The sequence below is a fragment of the Sciurus vulgaris genome (assembly GCF_902686455.1).
Source record: "Sciurus vulgaris genome assembly, chromosome: 11".
Lineage (NCBI taxonomy): Eukaryota > Metazoa > Chordata > Mammalia > Rodentia > Sciuridae > Sciurus > Sciurus vulgaris.
Window position 1 is genome coordinate 69331367 of NC_136472.1, and position 22483 is coordinate 69353849.

The 22483-nt window shown below is 38.3% G+C and overlaps 2 protein-coding genes and 1 pseudogene across 3 annotated transcripts; 1 reads left to right on the forward strand and 2 right to left on the reverse strand.

Annotated features, from left to right (window-relative positions):
- Window positions 1-12419: 12419 nt before the first annotated feature.
- On the forward strand, window positions 12420-14218 carry LOC306640537 (ras-related protein Rab-5A-like; annotated as a pseudogene). Its single transcript has one exon. The product of its transcript is annotated as a ras-related protein Rab-5A-like (transcript).
- Window positions 14219-14917: 699 nt separating this feature from the next.
- Window positions 14918-16811, reverse strand: LOC306638558 (protein SET-like; the record flags this gene model as incomplete). Its single annotated transcript, XM_079101780.1, has 1 exon — window positions 14918-16811. A coding segment is annotated over one exon (963 nt), but the record flags the coding sequence as incomplete, so codon positions are not given.
- Window positions 16812-20716: 3905 nt separating this feature from the next.
- Window positions 20717-21658, reverse strand: LOC306640514 (olfactory receptor 52B4-like; the record flags this gene model as incomplete). Its single annotated transcript, XM_079104799.1, has 1 exon — window positions 20717-21658. The coding sequence occupies one exon, from the start codon at window positions 21656-21658 to the stop codon at window positions 20717-20719; it is 942 nt and encodes a 313-aa protein (XP_078960925.1).
- Window positions 21659-22483: the final 825 nt, after the last annotated feature.

Here is a 22483-nt window from a genome sequence, read left to right on the forward strand (position 1 = left end):
CTGAACACTGGGGACCGGCCTGGAGGAGAGGGGGCGGAGGAGGAGGAGCACAGCGGGTCGCTTGGACTCGCAGTGACTGCGTGGGAGCTCCAGGCAGCTACTCAGAGGAGGAGGCGAGTGGGGAGTTGTTTGGACTCAAAGCGACCGCTCCTGAACACAGGGGTCTGCCTGGAGGAGAAGCGCTGCGGGTCGCTTGGACTCACAGCGACTCAGAGCAACGGCTCCTGAATACCCGGGGGTCTGCCCGGAGGAGAAGGAGGAACAGAGCGGGTCACTTGGACTCGGACTGACTGCCCAGGGCTACGGCGGTTGGCGGAAGGAGGAGGCACGCAGTGAGTTGTTTGGAATCCTAGTGACAGCACCAGGCGACTGTCCAGAGGAAGAGGCGTGCAGCGGGTCGCTGGGTCGTGGAGGGACACTACGGGGCTCCAAGTGGCTGCTCAGAGGAGGGGCCACATAGCCAGGCGATTAGGTGTAGAGCAGGGTCCCGGGACCTAGGAGGATTCTTGGTGGAAGAGCCGCACAGAGACACGCTTAGGGGCAGAGCGAAGGTTCCAGGACTGTGGGCAGATTCTCTGAGGAGAGGCAGCCTAAGGAGACTCGTCTGCAAAGGGTGAGTCTCCCAGGCCCTGGAGGTAGGTCTGGGCCCCGGGGAACGTTGCAGAGGAAGGCAGCCCAGCCCAGGCAGTAGTTGTAGATTGAGGGGAACCTCTAGGAGGGGAACTGACCAGCGAGACCTCCCCACCGGGTGAGTCTTCCCTGCCCGGTGAGATTTTCCCACAAGGACAGTAAAACCAGAGACACAGGCCCAAACAGGCCTTGCCTCAGCCCACAGCCTAGTTCCCCTTTGGATGACCATTGGTCAACAAGTGGAGGCACCTCTGCCCACTAGCAGGGAATATACCCCACCTGAAGGCCATCACCCCTAGAGAGGCAGCTTCCTTGTGGAGCACTGCACTATCAACTTCCTCCAAGACTTCAGCCTACTGAAGGCTAAGAGGGGATATACTAGAAATCTTCAGGGACATTATAAGTCAATAGAGGAAACCTGCAATATCTCAGCAGGCCACTGATACCTGAACAATATGAGAAAACAAAAGAAGAAAATGCCCCAAACAAATAGATGTTACATCAATAAAACCCAATGACAGCATGGCAGAAGAAATGACAGAAAAGGAGTTCAGAATGTACATAATTAAAATGATCAGGGAAGCAAACAATGAGATGAAAGAGCAAATGCAGGCATTGAATGATGAGATGAAAGATCAAATGCAGGCATTGAATGATCACACCAATCGACAGTTAACAGAGCAAATACAGGAAGCAAAAGATCATTTCAATAAAGAGTTAGAGATATTGAAAAAAAAACAAACAGAAATCCTTGAAATGAAGGAAACAATAAACCAAATTAAGAACTCCATAGAAAGCATATCCAGTAGGATAGAACACCTGGAAGACAGAACCTCAGACATTGAAGACAAAATATTTAACCTTGAAAACAAAGTTGAACAAACAGAAAAGATGGAAAGAAATCATGAACAGAATCTACAAGAACTATGGGATATCATGAAAAGGCCAAATTTAAGAATTATTGGGATGGAGGAAGGCTTAGAGAAACAAACCAAAGGAATGAACAATCTATTCAATGAAATAATATCAGAAAATTTCCCAAATCTGAAGAAAGAAATGGAAAATCAAGTTCAAGAGGCTTATAGGACTCCAAATACACAAAATTGCAGCAGACCCACACCAAGGCACATTATAATGAAAATACCTAACATACAAAATAAAGACAGAATTTTAAAGGCTGTGAGAGAAAAGAACCAAATGACATTCAGGGGGAAACCAATACGGATATCAGCAGATTTTTCAATCCAGACCCTAAAAGCTAGAAGGGCCTGGAACAACATTTTTCACCAAGCCCTGAAAGAAAATGGATGCCAACCAAGAATCTTATACCCCACAAAACTTACCTTCAAATTTGACAATGAAATAAAATCCTTCCATGAAAAACAAAAGCTAAAAAGAATTTACAAAAAGAAAGCCAGCATTACAGAACATTCTCAGCAAAATATTCCATGAGGAAGAGATGAAAAACAAAGAAGCAAATCAGCAAAGGGAGGAATTATCCTAAAGGAATTGTCAAATAAAGGAGGAACCAAGTCGTGTCAAATAAATAAATAAATAAAATAAAATAAATGAACCAAATGACCAGGAATACAAATTATATCTCAATAATAACCCTGAATGTTAAAGGTCTGAATTCATCAATCAAAAGACATAGACTGGCAGATTGGATTAAAAAGAAAGATCCAACAATATGTTGCCTACAAGAGACTCATCTCATAGAAAAAGATACCCATAGACTAAAGGTGAAAGGATGGGGAAAAACATACCATGCACATGGACTCAGCAAAAAAGCTGGAGTATCCATCATCATTTCAGATAATGTGGACTTCAAGCCAAAGTTACTCAGAAGGGATAAAGAAGGATATTTCATACTGCTTAAGGGAAGCATAAATCAGCAAGATATAATAATCATAAACATCTATGCCCCAAACAGTAGCTCATCCATGTATGTCAAACAAATCCTTCTCAATTTCAGAAACCAAATAGACCATAGCACAATAATACTAGGTGATTTTAACACGCCTCTCTCATCACTGGACAGAGCTTCCAAACAAAAATTGAACAAAGAAACCATAGATCTCATTAACACAATCAATAATTTAGACTTAACAGACATTTATAGAGTACACCATCCAACCAAGAGCGAATACACTTTCTTCTCAGCAGCACATGGATCCTTCTCTAAAATAGACCAGATATTATGCCACAAAGCTAATGTTAGCAAATACAAGAAGATAGAGACATTACCTTGTGTTCTATCAGATCATAATGGATTGAAGTTAGAAATAAATGAAAGAGTATAAATAAAAACAGAAACTACTCCAACACCTGGAGATTAAACAATATGCTCTTATATGATGACTGGATAACAGAAGATATTAGGAAGGAAGTTAAAAAATTCTTAGAGGTAAATGAGAACAAAGAAACATCATATCAAAATCTCTGGGACACTATGAAAGCAGTACTTAGAGAAAAATTTATTCATGGAGCGCATTTAATAAAAGAAGTAAAACTCAACAAATAAATGACCTAACACTATGGCTCAAAGCCCTAGAAAAAGAAGAACAGACCAGCACCAAAAGTAGTAGAAGACAGGAAATAGTTAAACTCAGAGCTGAAATCAACGAAATTGAAACAATACAAAAAATTGACAAAATAAATAGTTGATTCTTCGAAAAAATAAACAAAATTGATAAACCTTTAGCCACACTAACAAAGAGAAGACAAGAGAAAACCCAAATCACTAAAATTCGGAATGAACAAGGAAATATCACAACAGACACAATTGAAATACAAAACATAATTAGAAGCTATTTTGAAAATCTATACTCCAACAAAATAGAAAATTTCAAAGACATCAACAGGTTTCTAGAGACATATGAATTGCCTAAACTGAACGAGGAGGACATACACAATTTAAATAGACCAATTTCAAGTACTGAAATAGAAGAAGTCATCAAAAGCCTACCAACAAAGTAAAGTCCAGGACCAGATGAGTTCTCAGCCAAGTTCTACAAAACCTTTAAAGAAGAGCTCATTCCAATACTTCTCAAAGTATTCCATAAAATAGAAGAGGAGGGAACACTCCCAAACTCATTCTATGAAGCCAATATCACCCTGATACCTAAACCAGACAGAGACACATCAAGGAAAGAAAATTTCAGACCAATATCCTTAATGAACATCAAAGCAAAAATTCTCAACAAAATTTTAGCAAATCGCATACAAAAACATATTAAAAAGATAGTGCACCATAATCAAGTGGGTTTCATCCCAGGGATGCAAGGTTGGTTCAACATCAGGAAATCAATAAATGTCATTCACCATATCAATAGACTTAAAGTCAAGAATCACATGATTATTTCAATAGATGCAGAAAAAGCATTTGATAAAATACAGTACCCCTTCATGCTCAAAACACTAGAAAAAATAGGGATAGTGGGAACATTCCTTAACATTGTAAAGGCCATTTATGCTAAGCCCATGGCTAATATCATTCTAAATGGTGAAAAACTGAAAGCATTCCCCCTAAAAACTGGAACAAGGCAGGGATGCCCTCTTTCACCACTTCTATTCAACATCATTCTTGAGACTCTAGCCAGAGCAATTAGACAAACCAAAGAAATTAAAGGGATACGAATTGGAAAAGAAGAACTCAAACTATCCCTGTTCACTGATGACATGATTATATATTTAGAGGAACCTGGAAATTCCACCAGAAAACTCTTAGAACTCATAAGTGAATTTAGTAAAGTAGCAGGTTACAAGATCAATGCTCATAAATCCAATGCATTTTTATACATAAGTGATGAATCTTCAGAAAGAGAATTTAGGAAAACTACCCCATTCACAATAGCCTCGAAAAAAATAAAATACTTGGGAATCAATCTCACAAAAGAGGTGAAAGACCTCTACAATGAGAACTATACAACACTAAAGAAAGAAATTAAAGAACACCTTAGAAGATGGAAAGATCTTCCATGTTCTTGGACAGGAAGAATTAATATTGTCAAAATGGCCATAGTACCTAAAATGCTATACAAATTCAATGCAATTCCAATTAAAATCCCAATGACGTGCCTTACAGAAATAGAGCAAGCAATTATGAAATTCATCTGGAAGAATAAGAAACCCAGAATAGCTAAAGCAATCCTTAGCAGGAAGAGTGAAACAGGGGGTATCGCAATACCAGATCTTCAACTCTACTACAAAGCAATAGTAACAAAAACGGCATAGTATTGGTATCAAAATAGAAAGGTAGATCAATGGTACAGAATAGAGGACATGGACACAAACCCAAATAAATACAATTTTCTCATACTAGACAAAGGTGCCAAAAATATGCAATGGAGAAAAGATAGCCTCTTCAACAAATGGTGCTGGGAGAATTGGAAATCCATATGCAACAGAATGAATCTAAACCCATATCTCTCACCATGCACGAAACTAAACTCAAAATGGATTAAGGACCTCGGAATCAGACCAGAGACCCTGCAGATTATAGAAGAAAAAGTAGGTGCAGATCTTCACCTTGTTGGTCTAGGATCAGACTTCCTTAACAGGACTCCCATAGCACAAGAAATAAAATCTAGAATCAACCACTGGGATAGATTCAAACTAAAAAGCTTTCTCTCAGCAAAGGAAACTATCAGCAATGCGAAGAAAGAGCCTACAGAGTGGGAGAATATCTTTGCCAATCATACTTCAGATAGAGCACTAATCTCCAGAATCTGTAAAGAACTCAAAAAACTCTACACCAAGAATGCAAATAATCCAGTTGACAAATGGGCCAAGGAAATGAATAGACACTTCACAGAAGAAGATCTACAAGCAATCAACAAACATATGGAAAAATGTTCAACATCTCTAGTAATAAGAGAAATGCAAATCAAAACCACCCTAAGATTCCATCTCACCCCAATTAGAATGGCGATTATCAAGAATGCGAGCAACAACAGGTGTTGGCGAGGATGTGGGGAGAAAGGTACACTCATACATTGCTGGTGGGGCTGCAAATTAGTGCAGATACTCTGGAAAGCAGTGTGGAGATTCCTTAGAAAACTTGGAATGGAACCACCATTTGACCCAACTATCCCACTCCTTGGCCTATACCCAAAGGTCTTAAAATCAGCATACTACAGAGATACAGCCACATCAATGTTCATAGCTGCTCAATTCACAATAGCCAGACTGTGGAACCAACCTAGATGTCCTTCAACTGATGAATGGATAAAGAAACTGTGGTGTATATATATACAATGGAATATTACTCGGCCATAAAGAATGATAAAATTATGACATTTGCAGGCAAATGGATGAAACTGGAGAATATCATGCTAAGTGAGATAAGCCAATCTCAAAAAACCAAAGGACAAATGATATCGCTAATAAGTGGATGATGACGACACATAATGGGGGGAGGGAGGGGTTAGTGTTAGGGTTAGAGTTAGGGTTAGGGAGAGGGGCAAGAATGAAGGAAGGAAGGACTGTATAGAGGGAAAAGAGGGATGGGAGGGGTTGGGGGAAGGGGAAATAAACAGAATGAATCAAACAACATTACTCTATGTAAATTTATGATTACACAAATGATATGCCTTTACGCCATGTACAAACAGGGAAACAACATGTATCCCATTTGTTTACAATTTAAAAAATGAAAAAAAAAAAGTAAATGAATGAGAATTGACTAAGTAGATGCACTGAAACTAGGAGCTCCCAGGTGAAGACAAAAATCATACTAATGTAAACATAAATATGCATCTTTAAAAGTCTTGATATATCTTCACTAATAAATCAGGAAATTAAAGTTTTTGTACATCTGAATGTGTATGTAGGATGAGAAGGCTGTGATATGTGTGAGAAAGATAAATGCTTAAGTTCCATAAAAGAATTTGGTGGATGACATATAAAAATGATTGCAAAAATATGTAAATCAAAAAATAACAGTAAAAACATACTATTTTCCACATGGAGGTATATACTAAAGAAAAACCCATAAGTGTTAAAATGGTTCTTTCTGAGTTAAGTGCTTAGCTCTTCTCCTAAAACAAAGATGTTGATCATAACTAAGTTCCCTTCCCTCTCCCCCTCATTTTAATTTGTAGAAACAAAAATCACTCCTTGCTTGGCCAGTGGATTTTCCCCATGAAGAACATAGGGTGGTTCACCTGAAGTGACTCTTCTCTTAGAGAGGAATGCCTGGGAAAGTTGGCGTAGAAGTTGTCATAAGACTTAAAAGTCCTCTGGGAACTGCCTCCTATTATGAACCATCAGTCCAAATTTTGGTCATTGTTCTTTTCTCCCATCTATTCATAAGACTCCAACCAAGATCCTGGTGCTCTTAGGATTCTAAATGAATTCCCTTACCTTGGGCCTGGGAGGAGCACCAATTTCTAACCCTGCTTGCCCCTGTTCCTAGAATTTCACCTCACAGATGACAAAATCAGTCATCAGCCTCAGACCAAGTCTTTTAAAGCAGAAAGGGAATCAGTGAGTGTAGGAAGCCTAGATAGTTGAATATCAAACTCTGTATAGTGATTATCTTCAAGAGTCCTCAGGAAGTCCCTTTAATTCCAGGGAACCAGTTCCCTAGGGTTCGGACTCTACCAATTTACCCACAATCCCATGTGGCCCAAGTCATTATATCTACTTCCTACCCCATTTTTCTCCTGACACCTGGTCCTCTATTGCCTCCCTGGTTATTTTATCTCCATTCTCAAATTTTATATGTGCAAATGTGTGGCTTTCCGTACATACTAGAAGCTCTTATTACCAATGAAATAATCTTTCCTGAGAAATCCCTAGGCCTCTTTCAAGAAGTGTTAGACCTACTTTAATCAATATTCCATTATTTAAAATCCATGTGCACTTTTTTTTTCCTCTAAGTACTGAGGATGGAACTCCAGGTTTCGTATATGCTAGGCAAGCACTCTACCACCAAGCTATACCCCATCCCTTATATTTTATTTTCACAGGTATCTATTCTTAGAATGTATTTCCTCATAATTAACAAAAAATTTAAAATGCAACTTATGCAGGTGCTGCTGAAAAAAAATTTAGTTTGAAGTCTTTCACTAAAGGTATATATGTGACTTTCATGGCTTTTTATGGCAACATGTGAATGGTAATGGCTATGAAAATGCTCTTTCCTTCCGTTGATGAGGACTGCAATTAGCCATTTGATGTTCCATGTAAAATACACCATCACCAAGTTTGATAATTTTGTATTCCACTTTCCTTCATATTCTTTTCTTCCTTTGAATCCTGATTATAGTAGTCTGATTATAGAAACAACACATAAGCATTATGGAAGGAAAGATACCAAGTAATTAAAAATGCTATACAAAATGAAGTGAAAAATTTCATCTTCAGTAAATGTATAAAATTAATACTTAAATCCTTCTTAATACATATCATTCTGGAAGACATTATGAGATTATTAACACATTTTTATCCTTTTTTGTAAAATAATTTTAGTTTTCTCATATACTCATTTTTTTTATTGTAAACAAATGGGATACATGTTGTTTCATAAACTCATTTAAGGAGGGCAAAGATTATACTTTTGATGGAACACACAATTCCCCAGACCAAATGCAGATTTCCACAATTATAATAGATTTTGTCCAAATTCCATTATATTCTACAGTCACCTTAGCCTCCTATCAGTTCTTCACCATCCAAAACTCTCTCCTCTTCAGGGCCATTGTTTGCGCTCTACCCACTGCCCATCATACTCTTCCCCAATCATTCCATTCTCTCTTTCTCTTCCTCTCCCCCTCTCCCTCTCTCCCTCTCTCCCCCTCTCCTCCTCTCCCCCTCTCCCCCTCTCCCTCTCCCTCTCTCTCCATGTGCTGCATCCTCTTGTCCCATTTTGAAAATGACCTCTTGGAAAGGCTCTCACTAACTGAAACCAATAGATAGATTGCCCTGGTTGTGATTGTATGTCTCTGCAGCAACTTCCTTTCTTTCAGAGCACTTATCAGAGTTTGTAATTATTGACTCTTGTTGGTTCATAATGTCTGATACTACAACCCAGTCGGTTGAAATTCAGTAGATTTTTGCCACATGAACAATCTGTATGATTTCCTCTCCTCCACCTTGTCCAACTCCAGCTCACTGTAAACACCTGGGGTTAGGGAAGTGTTCTGTCCTGGTAACGTCCATTCTTCAGTTCCAGAATCCTCCACATGGTACTTTTTAGTCAGAGGAGCTGTGGCCTCTGATCCTTTTTATTCCTCTCTAAAAACCACCCCTGAAGGAAGTTAGTCTATAAAGAGCTCTTCATGAACCCCAAGTGACTTCACACAGGTGAACTTGAAAGCCCCTCACCTCACGCCCAGGCTGCACTGCTCCACCTTCTGGCTCAGGTCTTCGGGTGAGAGGGTTGTCTAGGACTCTCCTCTGTATTCACACACATTCCTCCCACAAGTGCCTGGAGAGTAAATACTCCTGAGTAAACCATGACCAAGTGGAGACAGAAACCACTAGATGAACTTTTCCTCCCTTCAGCTTCCCACATCAAGAGATGGTCTTCATATACAGTTTGTGTAACTCTTGGAATAGTTCCTTAGGATCCAACAATCTGGCACTTAGCTGTGGATCAATTGAAACATATTCCTATCTCCATTAAGGTCCTTCTATCTTTCCCTATTTCATAAATATTTTCTCAACATACATTTTGAACTAAAACAATCAGTATTATCACATGAGCCTGGTGTGGTGGCACATGCCTGTAATCCCAGCAGTTCAGGAGGCTGAGGCAGGAGGGTCTCGAGTTCAAAGTCAGCCTCAGCAAGTAGAGAGGCCCTAAGCAACTCGGTGAGACCCTGTCTCTAAATGAAATACAAAAAAGGACTGGGGATGTGGCTCAGTAGTTGAGCACCCCTGGGTTCACTCCCCAGTACCAAAAAAAAATTGTAATTATGGTTACCCATAATTTTACCATTTTCATTATTCTTTCTTCATTTCTGATATTGTTTTCTTTTATCATTATATTTCTGTTGAAATAACTTCCTTTCACTATCCTTTTAAAGGAATACTGATGATAACAAATGTCTTATTCCTAAAAGACAACGTCTTTTACTTTAATACCTAAAGGATTTTTCCAATGGAAATAGAATTCCTGGTTAACATTTCTTATTTTATGCCACTGGAAAAATGTGGTATAACTTCCCTCTGATAAGAAATCTACTGCCATCTGAATCACTTCTCCTCTAGGAAATGCATTGTTTCCCTGATTTCAAGAATTTTTTCTTTATCTTTAGTTTTGAGAAGTTTGATTGCTGAGAATATCATTTTAATAATTTGATTATTTATTGGTGTATATTTTGATGGGTTTATCTTCCGTGGTGTTTCTTGACTTTTTCAACCTGTAGATATGTCTTTTGCCGAATTTGAGACATTTTCAACCATTATTTCTTTGAGTAGTTTTCCATCCCCTGCTCTTTTTCTTCTCCTTCTTTAACTCCATGATATGATTATTAAATGGCTTATTATCCCATATGTCCTTGTCTTCAGTCTCTTCGCTCTGTTGTTCATGTTGGATCATTTCTATTGATCTGTCTTACAGTTCTCTATCCTTTCCTCTGTCATCTTGCTTGTTCTATTGAATGCAGTCAGTGATTTATATATGTATACTTCTAAAACTTCTACCTGGCTCTCTTTATTTTCTATTTCTCTTCCAAAGATATTTTTCATGTGTTCCAAGTGTGTTCATAATTACTGTTAAAGCAGTTTTGCAATGACTGCTTTAAAATCCTTTTGATTCCAACATCTGTGTATTTTGGTGTCAGCATCCATAATACTTCCTTATTCAGGTTAAGATTTTCCTAGTTTTTTCAAGATTTGTGATTTTGACTGTTCCCTAGACAATTGATGTATTAGGCTATCAGAATCTGGGTATTATTTCAGTCTTCTACTTTAGCAAGAGGTGATAGGAATCCAGGTTATCCACTTGGCCTCTGAGGACACTGTGGGGACAGTAAGGATCATCTCATTACTGCTGGGCAGGAGTAGAGGTCCAAGTTCCCCACATGGGCTCTGCTGATGGGGCAAGGGAAGAAACATGGGCCATGGTATTATTTGACTGGTGTAGCACAGATTTGTTGAAAACATCTTTGTCTTGCTAGAACCTATCATCATGTCATTACTGAAGTCTCAAGGTTCTTAACCAACTTCTCTCCAAGTTTCAAATACACACACACACCCAGAGGTTTGTTAACTAGTGGGATAATTAAGGGGCAATACATCTACTCCATCTTGTCTGAAACTGAAAGTTCCATTTTTCTTTAGTTTTTTTTTTATTGTTTTCTTATTATTAATCTTTGAGATTTCTGTATATATCCTAAATACAAGTCCTTTGTAAATAATATAATTTTCAAATGCTTTTCAGTCCGTATCTTTTCATTCTCCTAACAGTATATTTTTAAAAACAGAACATTTTTATTTTGGTGAAGTCTTTCTCTACTTAATGTGCTGAAGTTCATGTAATAAATTGCTTTGAACCTTTAACAAAAAAAAAAAATTTGTCCCTATATGTATGTGAGCATCTGGATGAACTCTCTATTCTTTTCATTGATTAGTCTTTTTTTAACTTAGTGACACACCGTCTGGTTATTGTGACTTTATAACAAGTCATAACCAAGTAATATTAAACTTATAAATTTGTCCTTCTTTTTCTAAATTGTCTGGATGTGTTGGGTGCTTGACCCTTCCATATAAGCTTTTGAATCAATTTTTTTTTTTAATTTTTAAAGAAAGTTTTATAGGATCAACTGAGATTGTATCAAGTCTATAGATAATTTGGGGCATAATTAGTAGCTGAATAATGTTGAGACCTCCCATCCATGAATACAGCATATCTCCCCATTTACTTAAGCTTTTTTAAAAATTATCTCAACAGTGTTTTATAGTTTTCATTGTGTAAGTGTCTCATTCTTAATAATGGTATTTTGTGTTTTGTCTGTTTCAGACAAATTTTGTCATATCTGTTTTTATTGAAAATTTCATGCAAACTTTTGGGTAGATAATATTTTTCTTAAGTTTCAGGATTTTTGCTAATATTTAAAAATATAATCTTTTCATATTGATGTTGAATTCTTCATTCCCACTCAGTTCACTTTTTTAATATTTTTGTTGGTGAATTATAATTATACATAATAGTTGGGTTCATTGTGACAGATTCATATATGCACATAACAAAATTTGATCAATTTTATTCCCACATACTTCCTCTTTCCCTCTATTCCTCCCTCCATTGATCCCATTCATCTACAAAACTTGTCTTCCTTCTATTTTTTGTCTGCATATTTTAATTTTTTAACACAGATATTTTTATTTATTTTTATGGGTTTAATATTCCTTTTTATTTAAACTTTTTATACAAGTACAAAAAAGATACATTAAATGTGTAAAACTCAATAATTTTCACAAAGTGTACATATTCATATAACCAACCAAAAGGTAATTGACTTTGGCAGCACCCAAAGAGCACTGTGTGTATTCCCATTATTCACTGTGCTCCAAAAGGCAATCACTATCTTGCTTCCAACCTGACTTTGAATTCTGCATGAATATAATCATTCAGTAAGCTCCTTTTGTGTACATGCTGTATTTCATTCAACATAATGTTCGTGAAAATTATCCATGTTATTGTGTGTAGCAATCATTTGTTCATCTGCACTTCTAAATCCTATTACATTTAGGGAATGTGCCATGATTTCCCAATAATTCTATTGCCAAAGTTATATCTAATTCAGGCTATTAAAATACCATTACCACAGGGAGACGGAGCCCGACAGGGGCGGCACCACGGCTCCAGCTCCTCACCGTCCAGTGTAAGGGGAGCGGCTCGAGGAGGAGACGCCACGGCAGCCACAGCCTTATTCGTCCTTCGGGCCACGCCTGGGCCTTACCACGAGGAAGTTGCGGCCCCGCATGGCGCGGTCTCAGGTTTCATTACCTCTAGAAAGAAAAATAAATTGACACTTTGCATCCTGGAAGTGCATTTAGAAGTCTGAAATTAGAAACTTCTTTCAAATTTGGACATGGCTAATCGAGGAGCAACAAGACCAAATGGGCCAAACACTGGAAATAAAATATGCCAGTTCAAACTAGTACTTCTGGGAGAGTCTGCTGTTGGCAAATCAAGCCTAGTGCTTCGTTTCGTGAAAGGCCAATTTCATGAATTTCAAGAAAGTACTATTGGGGCTGCTTTTCTGACCCAAACCGTGTGTCTTGATGACACAACAGTAAAGTTTGAAATATGGGATACAGCTGGTCAAGAACGATACCACAGTCTAGCACCAATGTACTACAGAGGACACAAGCAGCTGTAGTTGTATATGATATCACTAATGAGGAATCCTTTGCAAGAGCCAAAAACTGGGTTAAAGAACTTCAGAGGCAAGCAAGTCCTAACATTGTAATAGCTTTATCAGGAAACAAGGCTGATCTAGCAAATAAAAGAGCTGTAGACTTCCAGGAAGCACAGTCCTATGCAGATGACAACAGTTTATTATTCATGGAGACATCAGCTAAAACAGCAATGAATGTAAATGAAATATTCATGGCAATAGCTAAAAAGTTGCCAAAGAATGAACCACAGAATCCAGGAGCAAATTCTGCTAGAGGAAGAGGAGTAGACCTTACCGAACCTACACAACCAACCAGGAGTCAGTGTTGTAGTAACTAAACCTCCAGTTTGAACTAGCTGGAATATTCTGCTTCCTAAATGTTGTTAACAGCGGATTGGAGCATTTAACCGGCCCAGTATGACTTCCAAAAAGAAGAGACTTATGATAGAGTCAAGTTTCTAATACAGAATTATTTTACGTGTTTTGAACTTAATTTTTAATAACATGCATGTATCCCTCCAACTAATGTTACAGCAATAGAAAGGGAAGATGAGAACTATGTGTATACGTGTTTCATTGGAAAGTTATGAGGGAATCATATCTCATCATTAGGGATAAAGACAAATGACTGGATCCACAACTAACCATCCAGTTTCTCCAAACTGGAACAGTAGTCATCTATGGAAAAGATTTGAAAATGATTAATTTGGGCTTTTGAAAAACATGTATAGGATTCTCCAGATGTTTTGCTTAGCTGCAATATTCAGGCAAATAATTTCTTTTATCTAAAATGTACATTCCACATTTTAATAATAAATTAACCACAAAAAAACCATCCCACATGTCCAGGAAGAAAAAAAGAAATTAGTGGCACTGAAATTATAGCCAGTCCCATTATTTTTTTAAATGGGGTAAAAAAAGCAGATGTATCTCCATCTTGTTTTAAGAGTATAAAAACTGATAAATGCAGTTTAATAAATAGTGTTCCCGTCATGTGAGCTCTTCAACAAAAATGAAACAAACCAGGTGTCTGTGATTTCTATTTAATCACTGCTGGCCATTATATAGGTCTTGTTTGGGGGTAGGGAGGGGGCTTTTGTTCCCTTTGGACATGTAGTCAGTGCACTAACAATTATGTACATTCAAACTTGATTACTTTAAATTTGATTTCCAGCTGTACTGTAAATAGGGTACTGCACTGTCTCCATATGTTTATTATTTTTCTGTAATATTTAAGAGTTGCTTAAAAGTATACAAAATGTACAGTTACTAAAACAGCTAATTATTTCTTCCTCCTTTGAAAGAAAGGGGCTTCAGTTGTTCCTCATGGCTAGAACCGTAATAAACAATGTACCTGTAATTTGTAACATAAATATTGCAATGTTAGTAACAATCTTGCAAACTTGTTTTTCAAAGTCCATTTTATTTTGATCAGTTCAGTATATTGCACTAATTATTTTAGGTCTTTTCATTATATGAAATCTACCATGTGTCAGATGATTTAATCTATTTAAGTGTTGGACTGCTAGCAGAACTTGTACATTTTACAGTAATTCAGATTAGTGAGGAAAACAGTTCACCAGTGTTTAGTTTTATATTGAGGTGCTCAGGTTGGAATAAAGTGGTATAAAAAGCAAAAAAAAAAAAAAAATACCATTACTACAAACACTCTTGTATATGTTTTAAGGACTAGATTGTGTACATTTCCATTAAACAAGAGTAGATTGCTGAGTCATAGAATGTAAGTATGTTCAGCCTTAGGTGGTGCTGTCAAATTCCCACCAGCAGCACATGAGAGACCTGTTGCTCCATCTTCACCAGTTCTTGGTAGTAACAGTCTTTTTAGTTTCAGTCATCCTGGTGATGTATACAGTCATGTGTTCCTTAATGATGGGGATATACTTTGTGTGTGTGTGTGTGTGTGTGTGTGCGTGTACACATTTAGTTTTATTGTAACAAAGCAACTTGTACAGTTTTAACGTTTAAAACTGAGCATCATCTTTCCTTTCCAGTGAAAACAAAAAAGAAAATTTAAAAATAAACAAACAAAATTACAATAGAGAATGTCAATTCCAAATAAGATCCTACAGGTTCTGCTGATTCTCCCATCGAGTGGCAGGGCTCAAGTCATCATTAGGAGAGAATTTTATTTTAAAAGTGTCATCTTAAACTGCAAGGATGTCCGTTAAACATCACAATTAAACAGGCCAAAGGAGAAGCCATGTTGTCAAAATGCCCACTTAACCCACCCAAACATCTCAAACCCACCCTTTGCTGACCTTCTATAACCCCATTTTTTTAAGTTTTTTTTTTTCTTTTTTTAAACAAGAAAAAGTAGACAGATACATGTTGGTAATTGCTAACTGTCCATATTCACATAGAGACACAGTGTAATCTCTGAGCCCAATATACAGAGAAAGGAGGAAAAAAGCTAGAATTCTATGCACTACTGCACAGGGGCCTAGCACCCTCCAGCTTCCAGCAGAGTGAAGGGAGCAGAAGGTTTTTCTTTTTTCCCACAGAGCACGGTGGTGTTGATTCCATACAGTTTGTTTTGAGACAGGAAGGGATAAAAATGAATTCAGAACAGAAGGGTGTAGATTCTTTTCCCATTATACTCTGCTCAAGGTACTTCCCCCCAAAATAAGTTGAGAACCATGGTTTGAGAAAAGAGACCTCAAGAACAGGGTGACTGAGCACAAGGGGAGGAGGGGGGAAAAGAAAGGAAGGGGGGAAAAAAAAAAAAAAAAGACTGCAACTTGCTCCCAGGGACTGAATTAAAAGAAAAAAAAAAAAAAAAAAAGGAAAGAAAAAGAAAACAACAAAGAAAAAAAATAAAGGTTGGAATCCATCAGTGTTCAATTAGTCATCTTCTCCTTCATCCTCCTCTCCTTCCTCCCCTTCGTCATCATCTTCATCCTCTTCACCTTCATCCTCATCCCCTTCTTCATCAATATCTTCCAATCCTTCTTCTTCTTCATCATCATCATCATCTTCTTCTCCTTCCCCTTCTTCATCATCCATATCAGGAACCAAGTAGTACTGCAATGGATTTGGCCAAATATCGTCTTTGATGACCTCTCCTAATTCATCTGCACCTGCATCAGAATGGTCAGTGAACCAGGTAAAGAAGCTCTCTGGTTCCTCATGCTGCCTCTTCCTGCTGGCTTTATTCTGCGTTTGACTTGAACGTTTCGTCAAATCCTTTCCAGATTTCCATTTGATTTCAGTGGACTTTGAAGATGGATCACCACTCTCATTCAGATGAAAATCTTTGGAGAGAACTTTATTTTCGAAGTAAGGATTTTCATCAAAATAAAAATCTATTCTGTAACCTGATTTGATATCTTCAAGTTCTGTCACTTCAACTCTGGTCAAATAATGCAGCGCCTCTTCATCTTCCTCCCCAAGCAGTGCAGACACTTGTGGATGGTTGACAAATGTTGTTACCCAAAAATTTGGGATTTTGGCGATCAATTCTGACCTCTTCTGAAAAAATGGTTGGCGGAGTTGGTTACATTTCTGTTCTACTTTCAATATCTCCTCACTGGCTTGTTCATTAAGTCTGTCTATTTCATTTTGTACTTCATCAACATGTTCAATTGCTTCTTGTTGTTCTTTTTCTGAGGTCTCGTCGGCCCCGTCATGGTTGGAGTTGAGCTCCTTTTTACTGACTTTGGCCGCCGGCGCCGACACGGTGCTGCTCCGCGGTCGGGGGCGGGAGCGGGGAGGGGGAGAGAAGGGAAGGCGAAGGGGGCGGGCAGGCGGCTTCCCCTCACGCCACGCGCGGGCGCCCGCTCGGTCCGGCCGCCTCCTCCCGGCGCTCGCTCAATCGCGCTACCCTCGCGGCGTGACGACGAGGGAGGGGCCGGGGCTCCTGCTCCCGGAGGGGAGGCGGCGGTGGACGGCTGGGCTCCCTCACTGGCGCTCGGCGCTCCAGCTCGCTGCTCGTTCTCCCCCGGGATATACTTTTAAAAATGCATCATTAGATAATTTCACTATGTGCAAACATCATAGAATGTATTTATATGAACTAAAATGGCCACAAAATCACACAGGAGCAATATAATATGTGTGGTCCATCATTGAAACAAAATAAACATTATCATTTAATAGAGAAATACTGAGCTCTTTCCCCCCTGAGATTAGAAATGAAATAAAATTGCCCCCTATTAGTTTTATTCAAGATTGTACTAGAAAGTAAGCAAGTGAAATAGGTGTGGAACCAACCTAGATGCCCTTCAATGGATGAATGGATAAAGAAACTCTGGTATATATACACAATGGAATATCATTCAGCCATAAAGAAGAATAAAATTATGGCATTTTCAGTTAAATGGATGGAGTTGGAGAATATCAAGCTAAGTGAAATAAGCCAACCCCAAAAACCAAAGGCCAAATATTTTCTCTGATAAGTACATGTTGGTACATAATGGAAAGATGGGGTGGTGGTAAGGGAAGAATGGAGGAACTTGGGATTGTGTAGAGGGAAATGAGGGGAGGGGAGGGGAAGGAGCAGGGGGGAAGGAAAGATAGTAAATGAGACAAACATGATTACCCTATGTACTTGTATGATTACACGAATGGTGTGATTCTACATTGTGTACAACCAGAGAAATGAAAAGTTATACTCCATTTGTGAACAATGAACCAAAATGCATTCTGCTGTCATGTATAACTAAATAGAACAAACAATTAAGGAAAAGAATAGAGAAAGAAAAAACAAAATTGCCACTACTCACAGACCTTTTGTTGTTGTTGTTGTTGTTGACACTCTTAAGGAAGTTATACTTTTATAAGGAATTTCTCTTTTTATGATGAATGGGTACTGAATTTTATTAAATGCTTCTTTTGCATCCATTGAGATGATTATGTAATCTGATGATGTGGTACATTATGCTGATGAAATTTAGTATGTTAAATCAACTTTGCATTCTTAGAATGAACCCTACTTAATAATGATGTTTTAACCATTTTTACCTATAACTGAGCTTGATCTGCTTGTATTTATTTATGTTCTTTGCATCTGTGCTCATGAAGGACATTGGACCATAATTTTCCCTTCTACTTGACTGAAGAGTCTAACATAGCCTGTTTGATATCAATATTTCTTACAGAAAGAACTGCCAGCTTATAAATGTCATGTATCAGATCTGTAAAGACTTGTTTATTTTTTTAAATTTCTTGTGAATGTACACAATGGTGAGATTTCCCTTCTATTTTTTTAACTGGGACATTAAAATTAGACATAAAAGTGGGATTGTGATATATTCATACATGCACATGGCATAATTTGTTAAGTGTTATTCTACAGGACTTCCTCTCTCCCTCCCCTCCACCCTCCTGCTCCATCTCCTTCCTCTCCTGCTCTCCCACCTACTTTCTTGAGATCCATGTTTTAGTCCTTTTTTCTCTCACACTTTTGCATATGAAAGAAGACATTCAGCTTCTGATTTTCAGAGTCTGGCTTATTTCACTTCAAAATAATGTTCTCCACTTCTATCAATTTACCAGCAAATAATATCATTTCATTTTCTTTATAACTGAATAAAATTCCATTGTGTATACATAACACATATTCTTTTTCCATTCATTTATTGATGGATACTTAGGCTGCTTCCATAACTTGGTTTTTACGAATTATGCTGAAATAAACACTGGTATAGATGTAAATTCTCATTTTCAACAATTTTTTAATGTAGTTTTTCTCCTTTACCTTGTCATTTGAGGGTTAGGGTTTGGGGTTTGATTATTTTTGTTTTCTTTTTGTTTCTCTTTCTTTCCTTCCTTCTTCTAATAGCAAATTCTCTCATTTTCTTTTTCTACTTTATTTTTCCTATTTTTATTCTCCTTCATAACCATCACTTGGTACATCTCTTCTGAATTCCCTCTGTTCGTTCACATTTTAAACATTCTAAATTCTCTTCTACTTTCCTATCACATTTTCTTTTCTCTTACAGAATGGTACTTTTAGCATCTTTTAGAACTATTTGCTTTATATAACTCCTGCCCCACCATTCTTGTTGTTGCAATTATTACTGCTATAAATGTTTACTTTTACATCAGATCTAGTTCATGATTACTGATTGTTTTTGCTATTGGAAATGACTGACCTCACCATTCCTGTTTTGGGGTAATTAGTATTATAGGTGTCATGGTAGGCTCTGGGTATTTATTTTGTATTTATTTGTATCCGCCGTTGCTATTGTTTGCTTCCCCCTTTTCTGTGAGAAGCTGGGAATCTAAAGGGACACTACCCGTTCACAGGGTAGAGACTGCTGCTGAATGAAATTCAGTCTAAAGACAGTGCACCTTGCTCCTTACACAAATTAATGACACTGAAACTTTAGTAGACTTTAATAGAAAGAATAGAAGAGACAAAAACCCAAACTAATGACCAGGCCCCAGATAAAAATGGTTAAGTGTGGGCCCTTAGGTCCCACACAGAGACATTCAGTGCTACAGCAAAAGCAGAGAGAATTAACACAAAGGTTGTGGATGCCATGCATATGAGGGTGTCTCAATCTAGATCACTCTAGGACGCTTTGTTAGGAGAAAGCTGTGCCATATGAATTAGGTGACTAAATACCTTGAATGTCCTCATGGAGAGATCACTGAAGAATAATTCTGACCTTGATATTGGAGAAGTTACCCTTCCTTAACATTCTCCCATTATACCCTTCAGGAACCACATTAGACTTTTCCCAATGCAAAAGTGACCAGACAGGTTCCTCAGGGATTGTGCTACAAATTTGTGTAGCACAAAAAAGTATGATTCATACATTTACATTCCCTTATTACAGAAATTCATGTTCATAGGATATAAAAGAAATAACTGAAAGGCCTAGAAATAACCAGTTCTACGAAAGTTACTTAGCTAGAATGAAGGACATGAAGGAATAGAATTTGGGGGGGATTGTTCAGGGATATCATAAAATGTCTCAATGCTTGAGAAACTGAGTTCAGAGTGGCTGAACAAATTCCAAGGTCAGAGCACTGTTGTCACTTCATCTATTTCCAGAGACTGTGTGTTTTAGTCAGCTTTTTTACCACGATGAACAAAAGACCTGACAAGAACAACGTAGAAGAGGAAAAGTTTATTTGGGGTTCACGGTTTCAGAGGTCTCAGTCCATAGAGGGCCCACTCTATTGCTCTACACTGGAGGTAGAACATCATGGCAGAAGGGTATGGAGGAGGAAACCAGCTCAAGACATGACACTCGGAAAACAGAAAAAGACTAATTAAGGCTCACCAGAGACAAAATATATACCCCAAAGGCATGCCCCCAGCAACCCACCTCCTCCAGCCACACCCTACCCGTCTACAGTTACCACCTAGTTAATACATTCATTAATTACTATTTAGGTCCAGAACTGACTAGGCCCAGGCTTTCGTAACCCAATTATTTCGCCTCTAAGCTTTCTTGCATTTTCTCACACATGAGCTTTTGGGGACACCTAATATCTAAACCAGAACACTACACTAGTGTTATTAAAGACATATGACTTCTGAAAACCCACCCATCCTGTCCCAGGCTCTGTGCTAGAAGCACTTAGCTCAGTCAAACATGGCTCTGCTCTCACAGGTTATTCACAAAATGGAAGAGTAAGTCCTACAGCCTCCCTAGTGAACTTCCTCCAGACACAGAACTCCCTGAGCTGTTCCCTGCAGAACAGTCCCATCCACCATTTCCACAGACAAATTGAACAAATCTGTTTTAAAACCAAATTTATTTCTGCTTTGTAAACATATGAACAACCTGCTCCTGGATTTTTTTGGTCTTGATTCCATAAATGATGGGGTTCAGCATAGGTGGAGCCAGAATACAGACATTAGCCAGCAAGATATGGATATGAGGTGGAATGTGGCGTCCAAACCGCTGAGTAAGCGTTGTGAAGAGTCCAGGCCCATAAAACAGGATGATGACACAGATGTGAGAGCCGCATGTGTTGAGGGCTTTGTGGCGAGCATTTTGGGAAGACATGCAGAAGATGGCACAAAGAATCAGCACGTAGGAAACAAAAATTAGCATAACATCTAAGACTACTGTTGACATTAGGATGGAAAACCCATACCAAATGTTTACTTGAATGTCATTACAAGCATATTTGGCCAAGCCAATGTGTTCACAATAAGTGTGTGGGATAAAATTATGTTTGCAGAAAGTCAATCTTTTCAGAAGAAATATTATAGGGAATATGGTACCATAACTTCTCAGAAAGATAGTCACTCCAATTTTTCCAATAAGAGAATTTGTAAGAATAGTGGTATATCTAAGTGGGTAACAAATGGCAATATAGCGATCAAATGCCATCACCAACAAGATCCCTGACTCAGAAATAAAGGTGGAATGGATGAAGAAGAGCTGAGTGATGCAGCAATCCAAGGAGATCTTCCCAGCATGGAACCAGAAGATGGCCAAGGCCTGAGGTACCGTGGCTGTGGAGAGGACAATGTCTGCTCCAGACAGCATGCAGAGAAAGAGGTACATGGGTTCATGGAGACTACGCTCTGTGAGGATAATGAAGATGAGCAGGCTGTTACCAAGCAGTGCAGTGACATAGGAAATGAAGAAGGGAATGGAAATCCACATGTGCTGTTCCTCTAGGCCAGGGATGCCCACCAAGCGGAAGACTGTGTAGCTGATGCCAGTGTGGTTTAAGGTGGTCATACCTGGAAAGACAGGGAGACCTTTCAACTTCTATTTACACAGGTAGAGGAAAATACATATTTCCTTTAATATTTTTGTGATGTTGCTAGGAGCTGTAGGTATATCCATTGCCATCCATCTTCTTTGAATACATAACTAAGAAGTAATCTGCAAAAGTGAAAGATGATCTCTGCTTTAAAGAGTGATGGCCAATTAGAATGATCTCCAACTAATCAAAGTAAGAAACATTATTCTATAAATTTCACTTACCAACAGAAGATTAGGAATATACAGAGGAAATCATTACTTCTGCCTGGGAAAAATATAAAAAGATGAAACTTGAACTTGACCTTGAAATTTAGTAGTTTATTCTAAAGTGAATAATGAAGAGAAGAGAAGCAGTATACAAAAAGGTGAACATACAGACCAATGCACAGTGTGCTCCTGAAATATTTCAAGCTAAGTGGCAAGTGCATAGGAACTGTTAGAGAGGGCAGTGAAGGTGATTGTACAAGGAAGATTTTTTTCTGTTTATGTAGAATCTAAAACAATAAATTTCTTCTCTCATGCTCCTGGAAGCTATAGGTCCTAAACCAAGGTATTGGTAGGACCACCTTTGTTCTGAGGCTCTGGGGGAGCATCCTTCCTTGTCTCTTCCAGCTTCTGGTAGCTGCTGGCAACCTTGGTGTTCCTGGGCTCATGGGAACTTCATACTAGTCTCTGCCTATTTTCACATGATCTTTTCTGTGTGTCTCTGACACTAATCTCTCCTTATAAGGACACTAATCATTAGATTTAGGGTCCACCCTAACCTAGTATGACCTCATTTTAATTAATTACATCTGC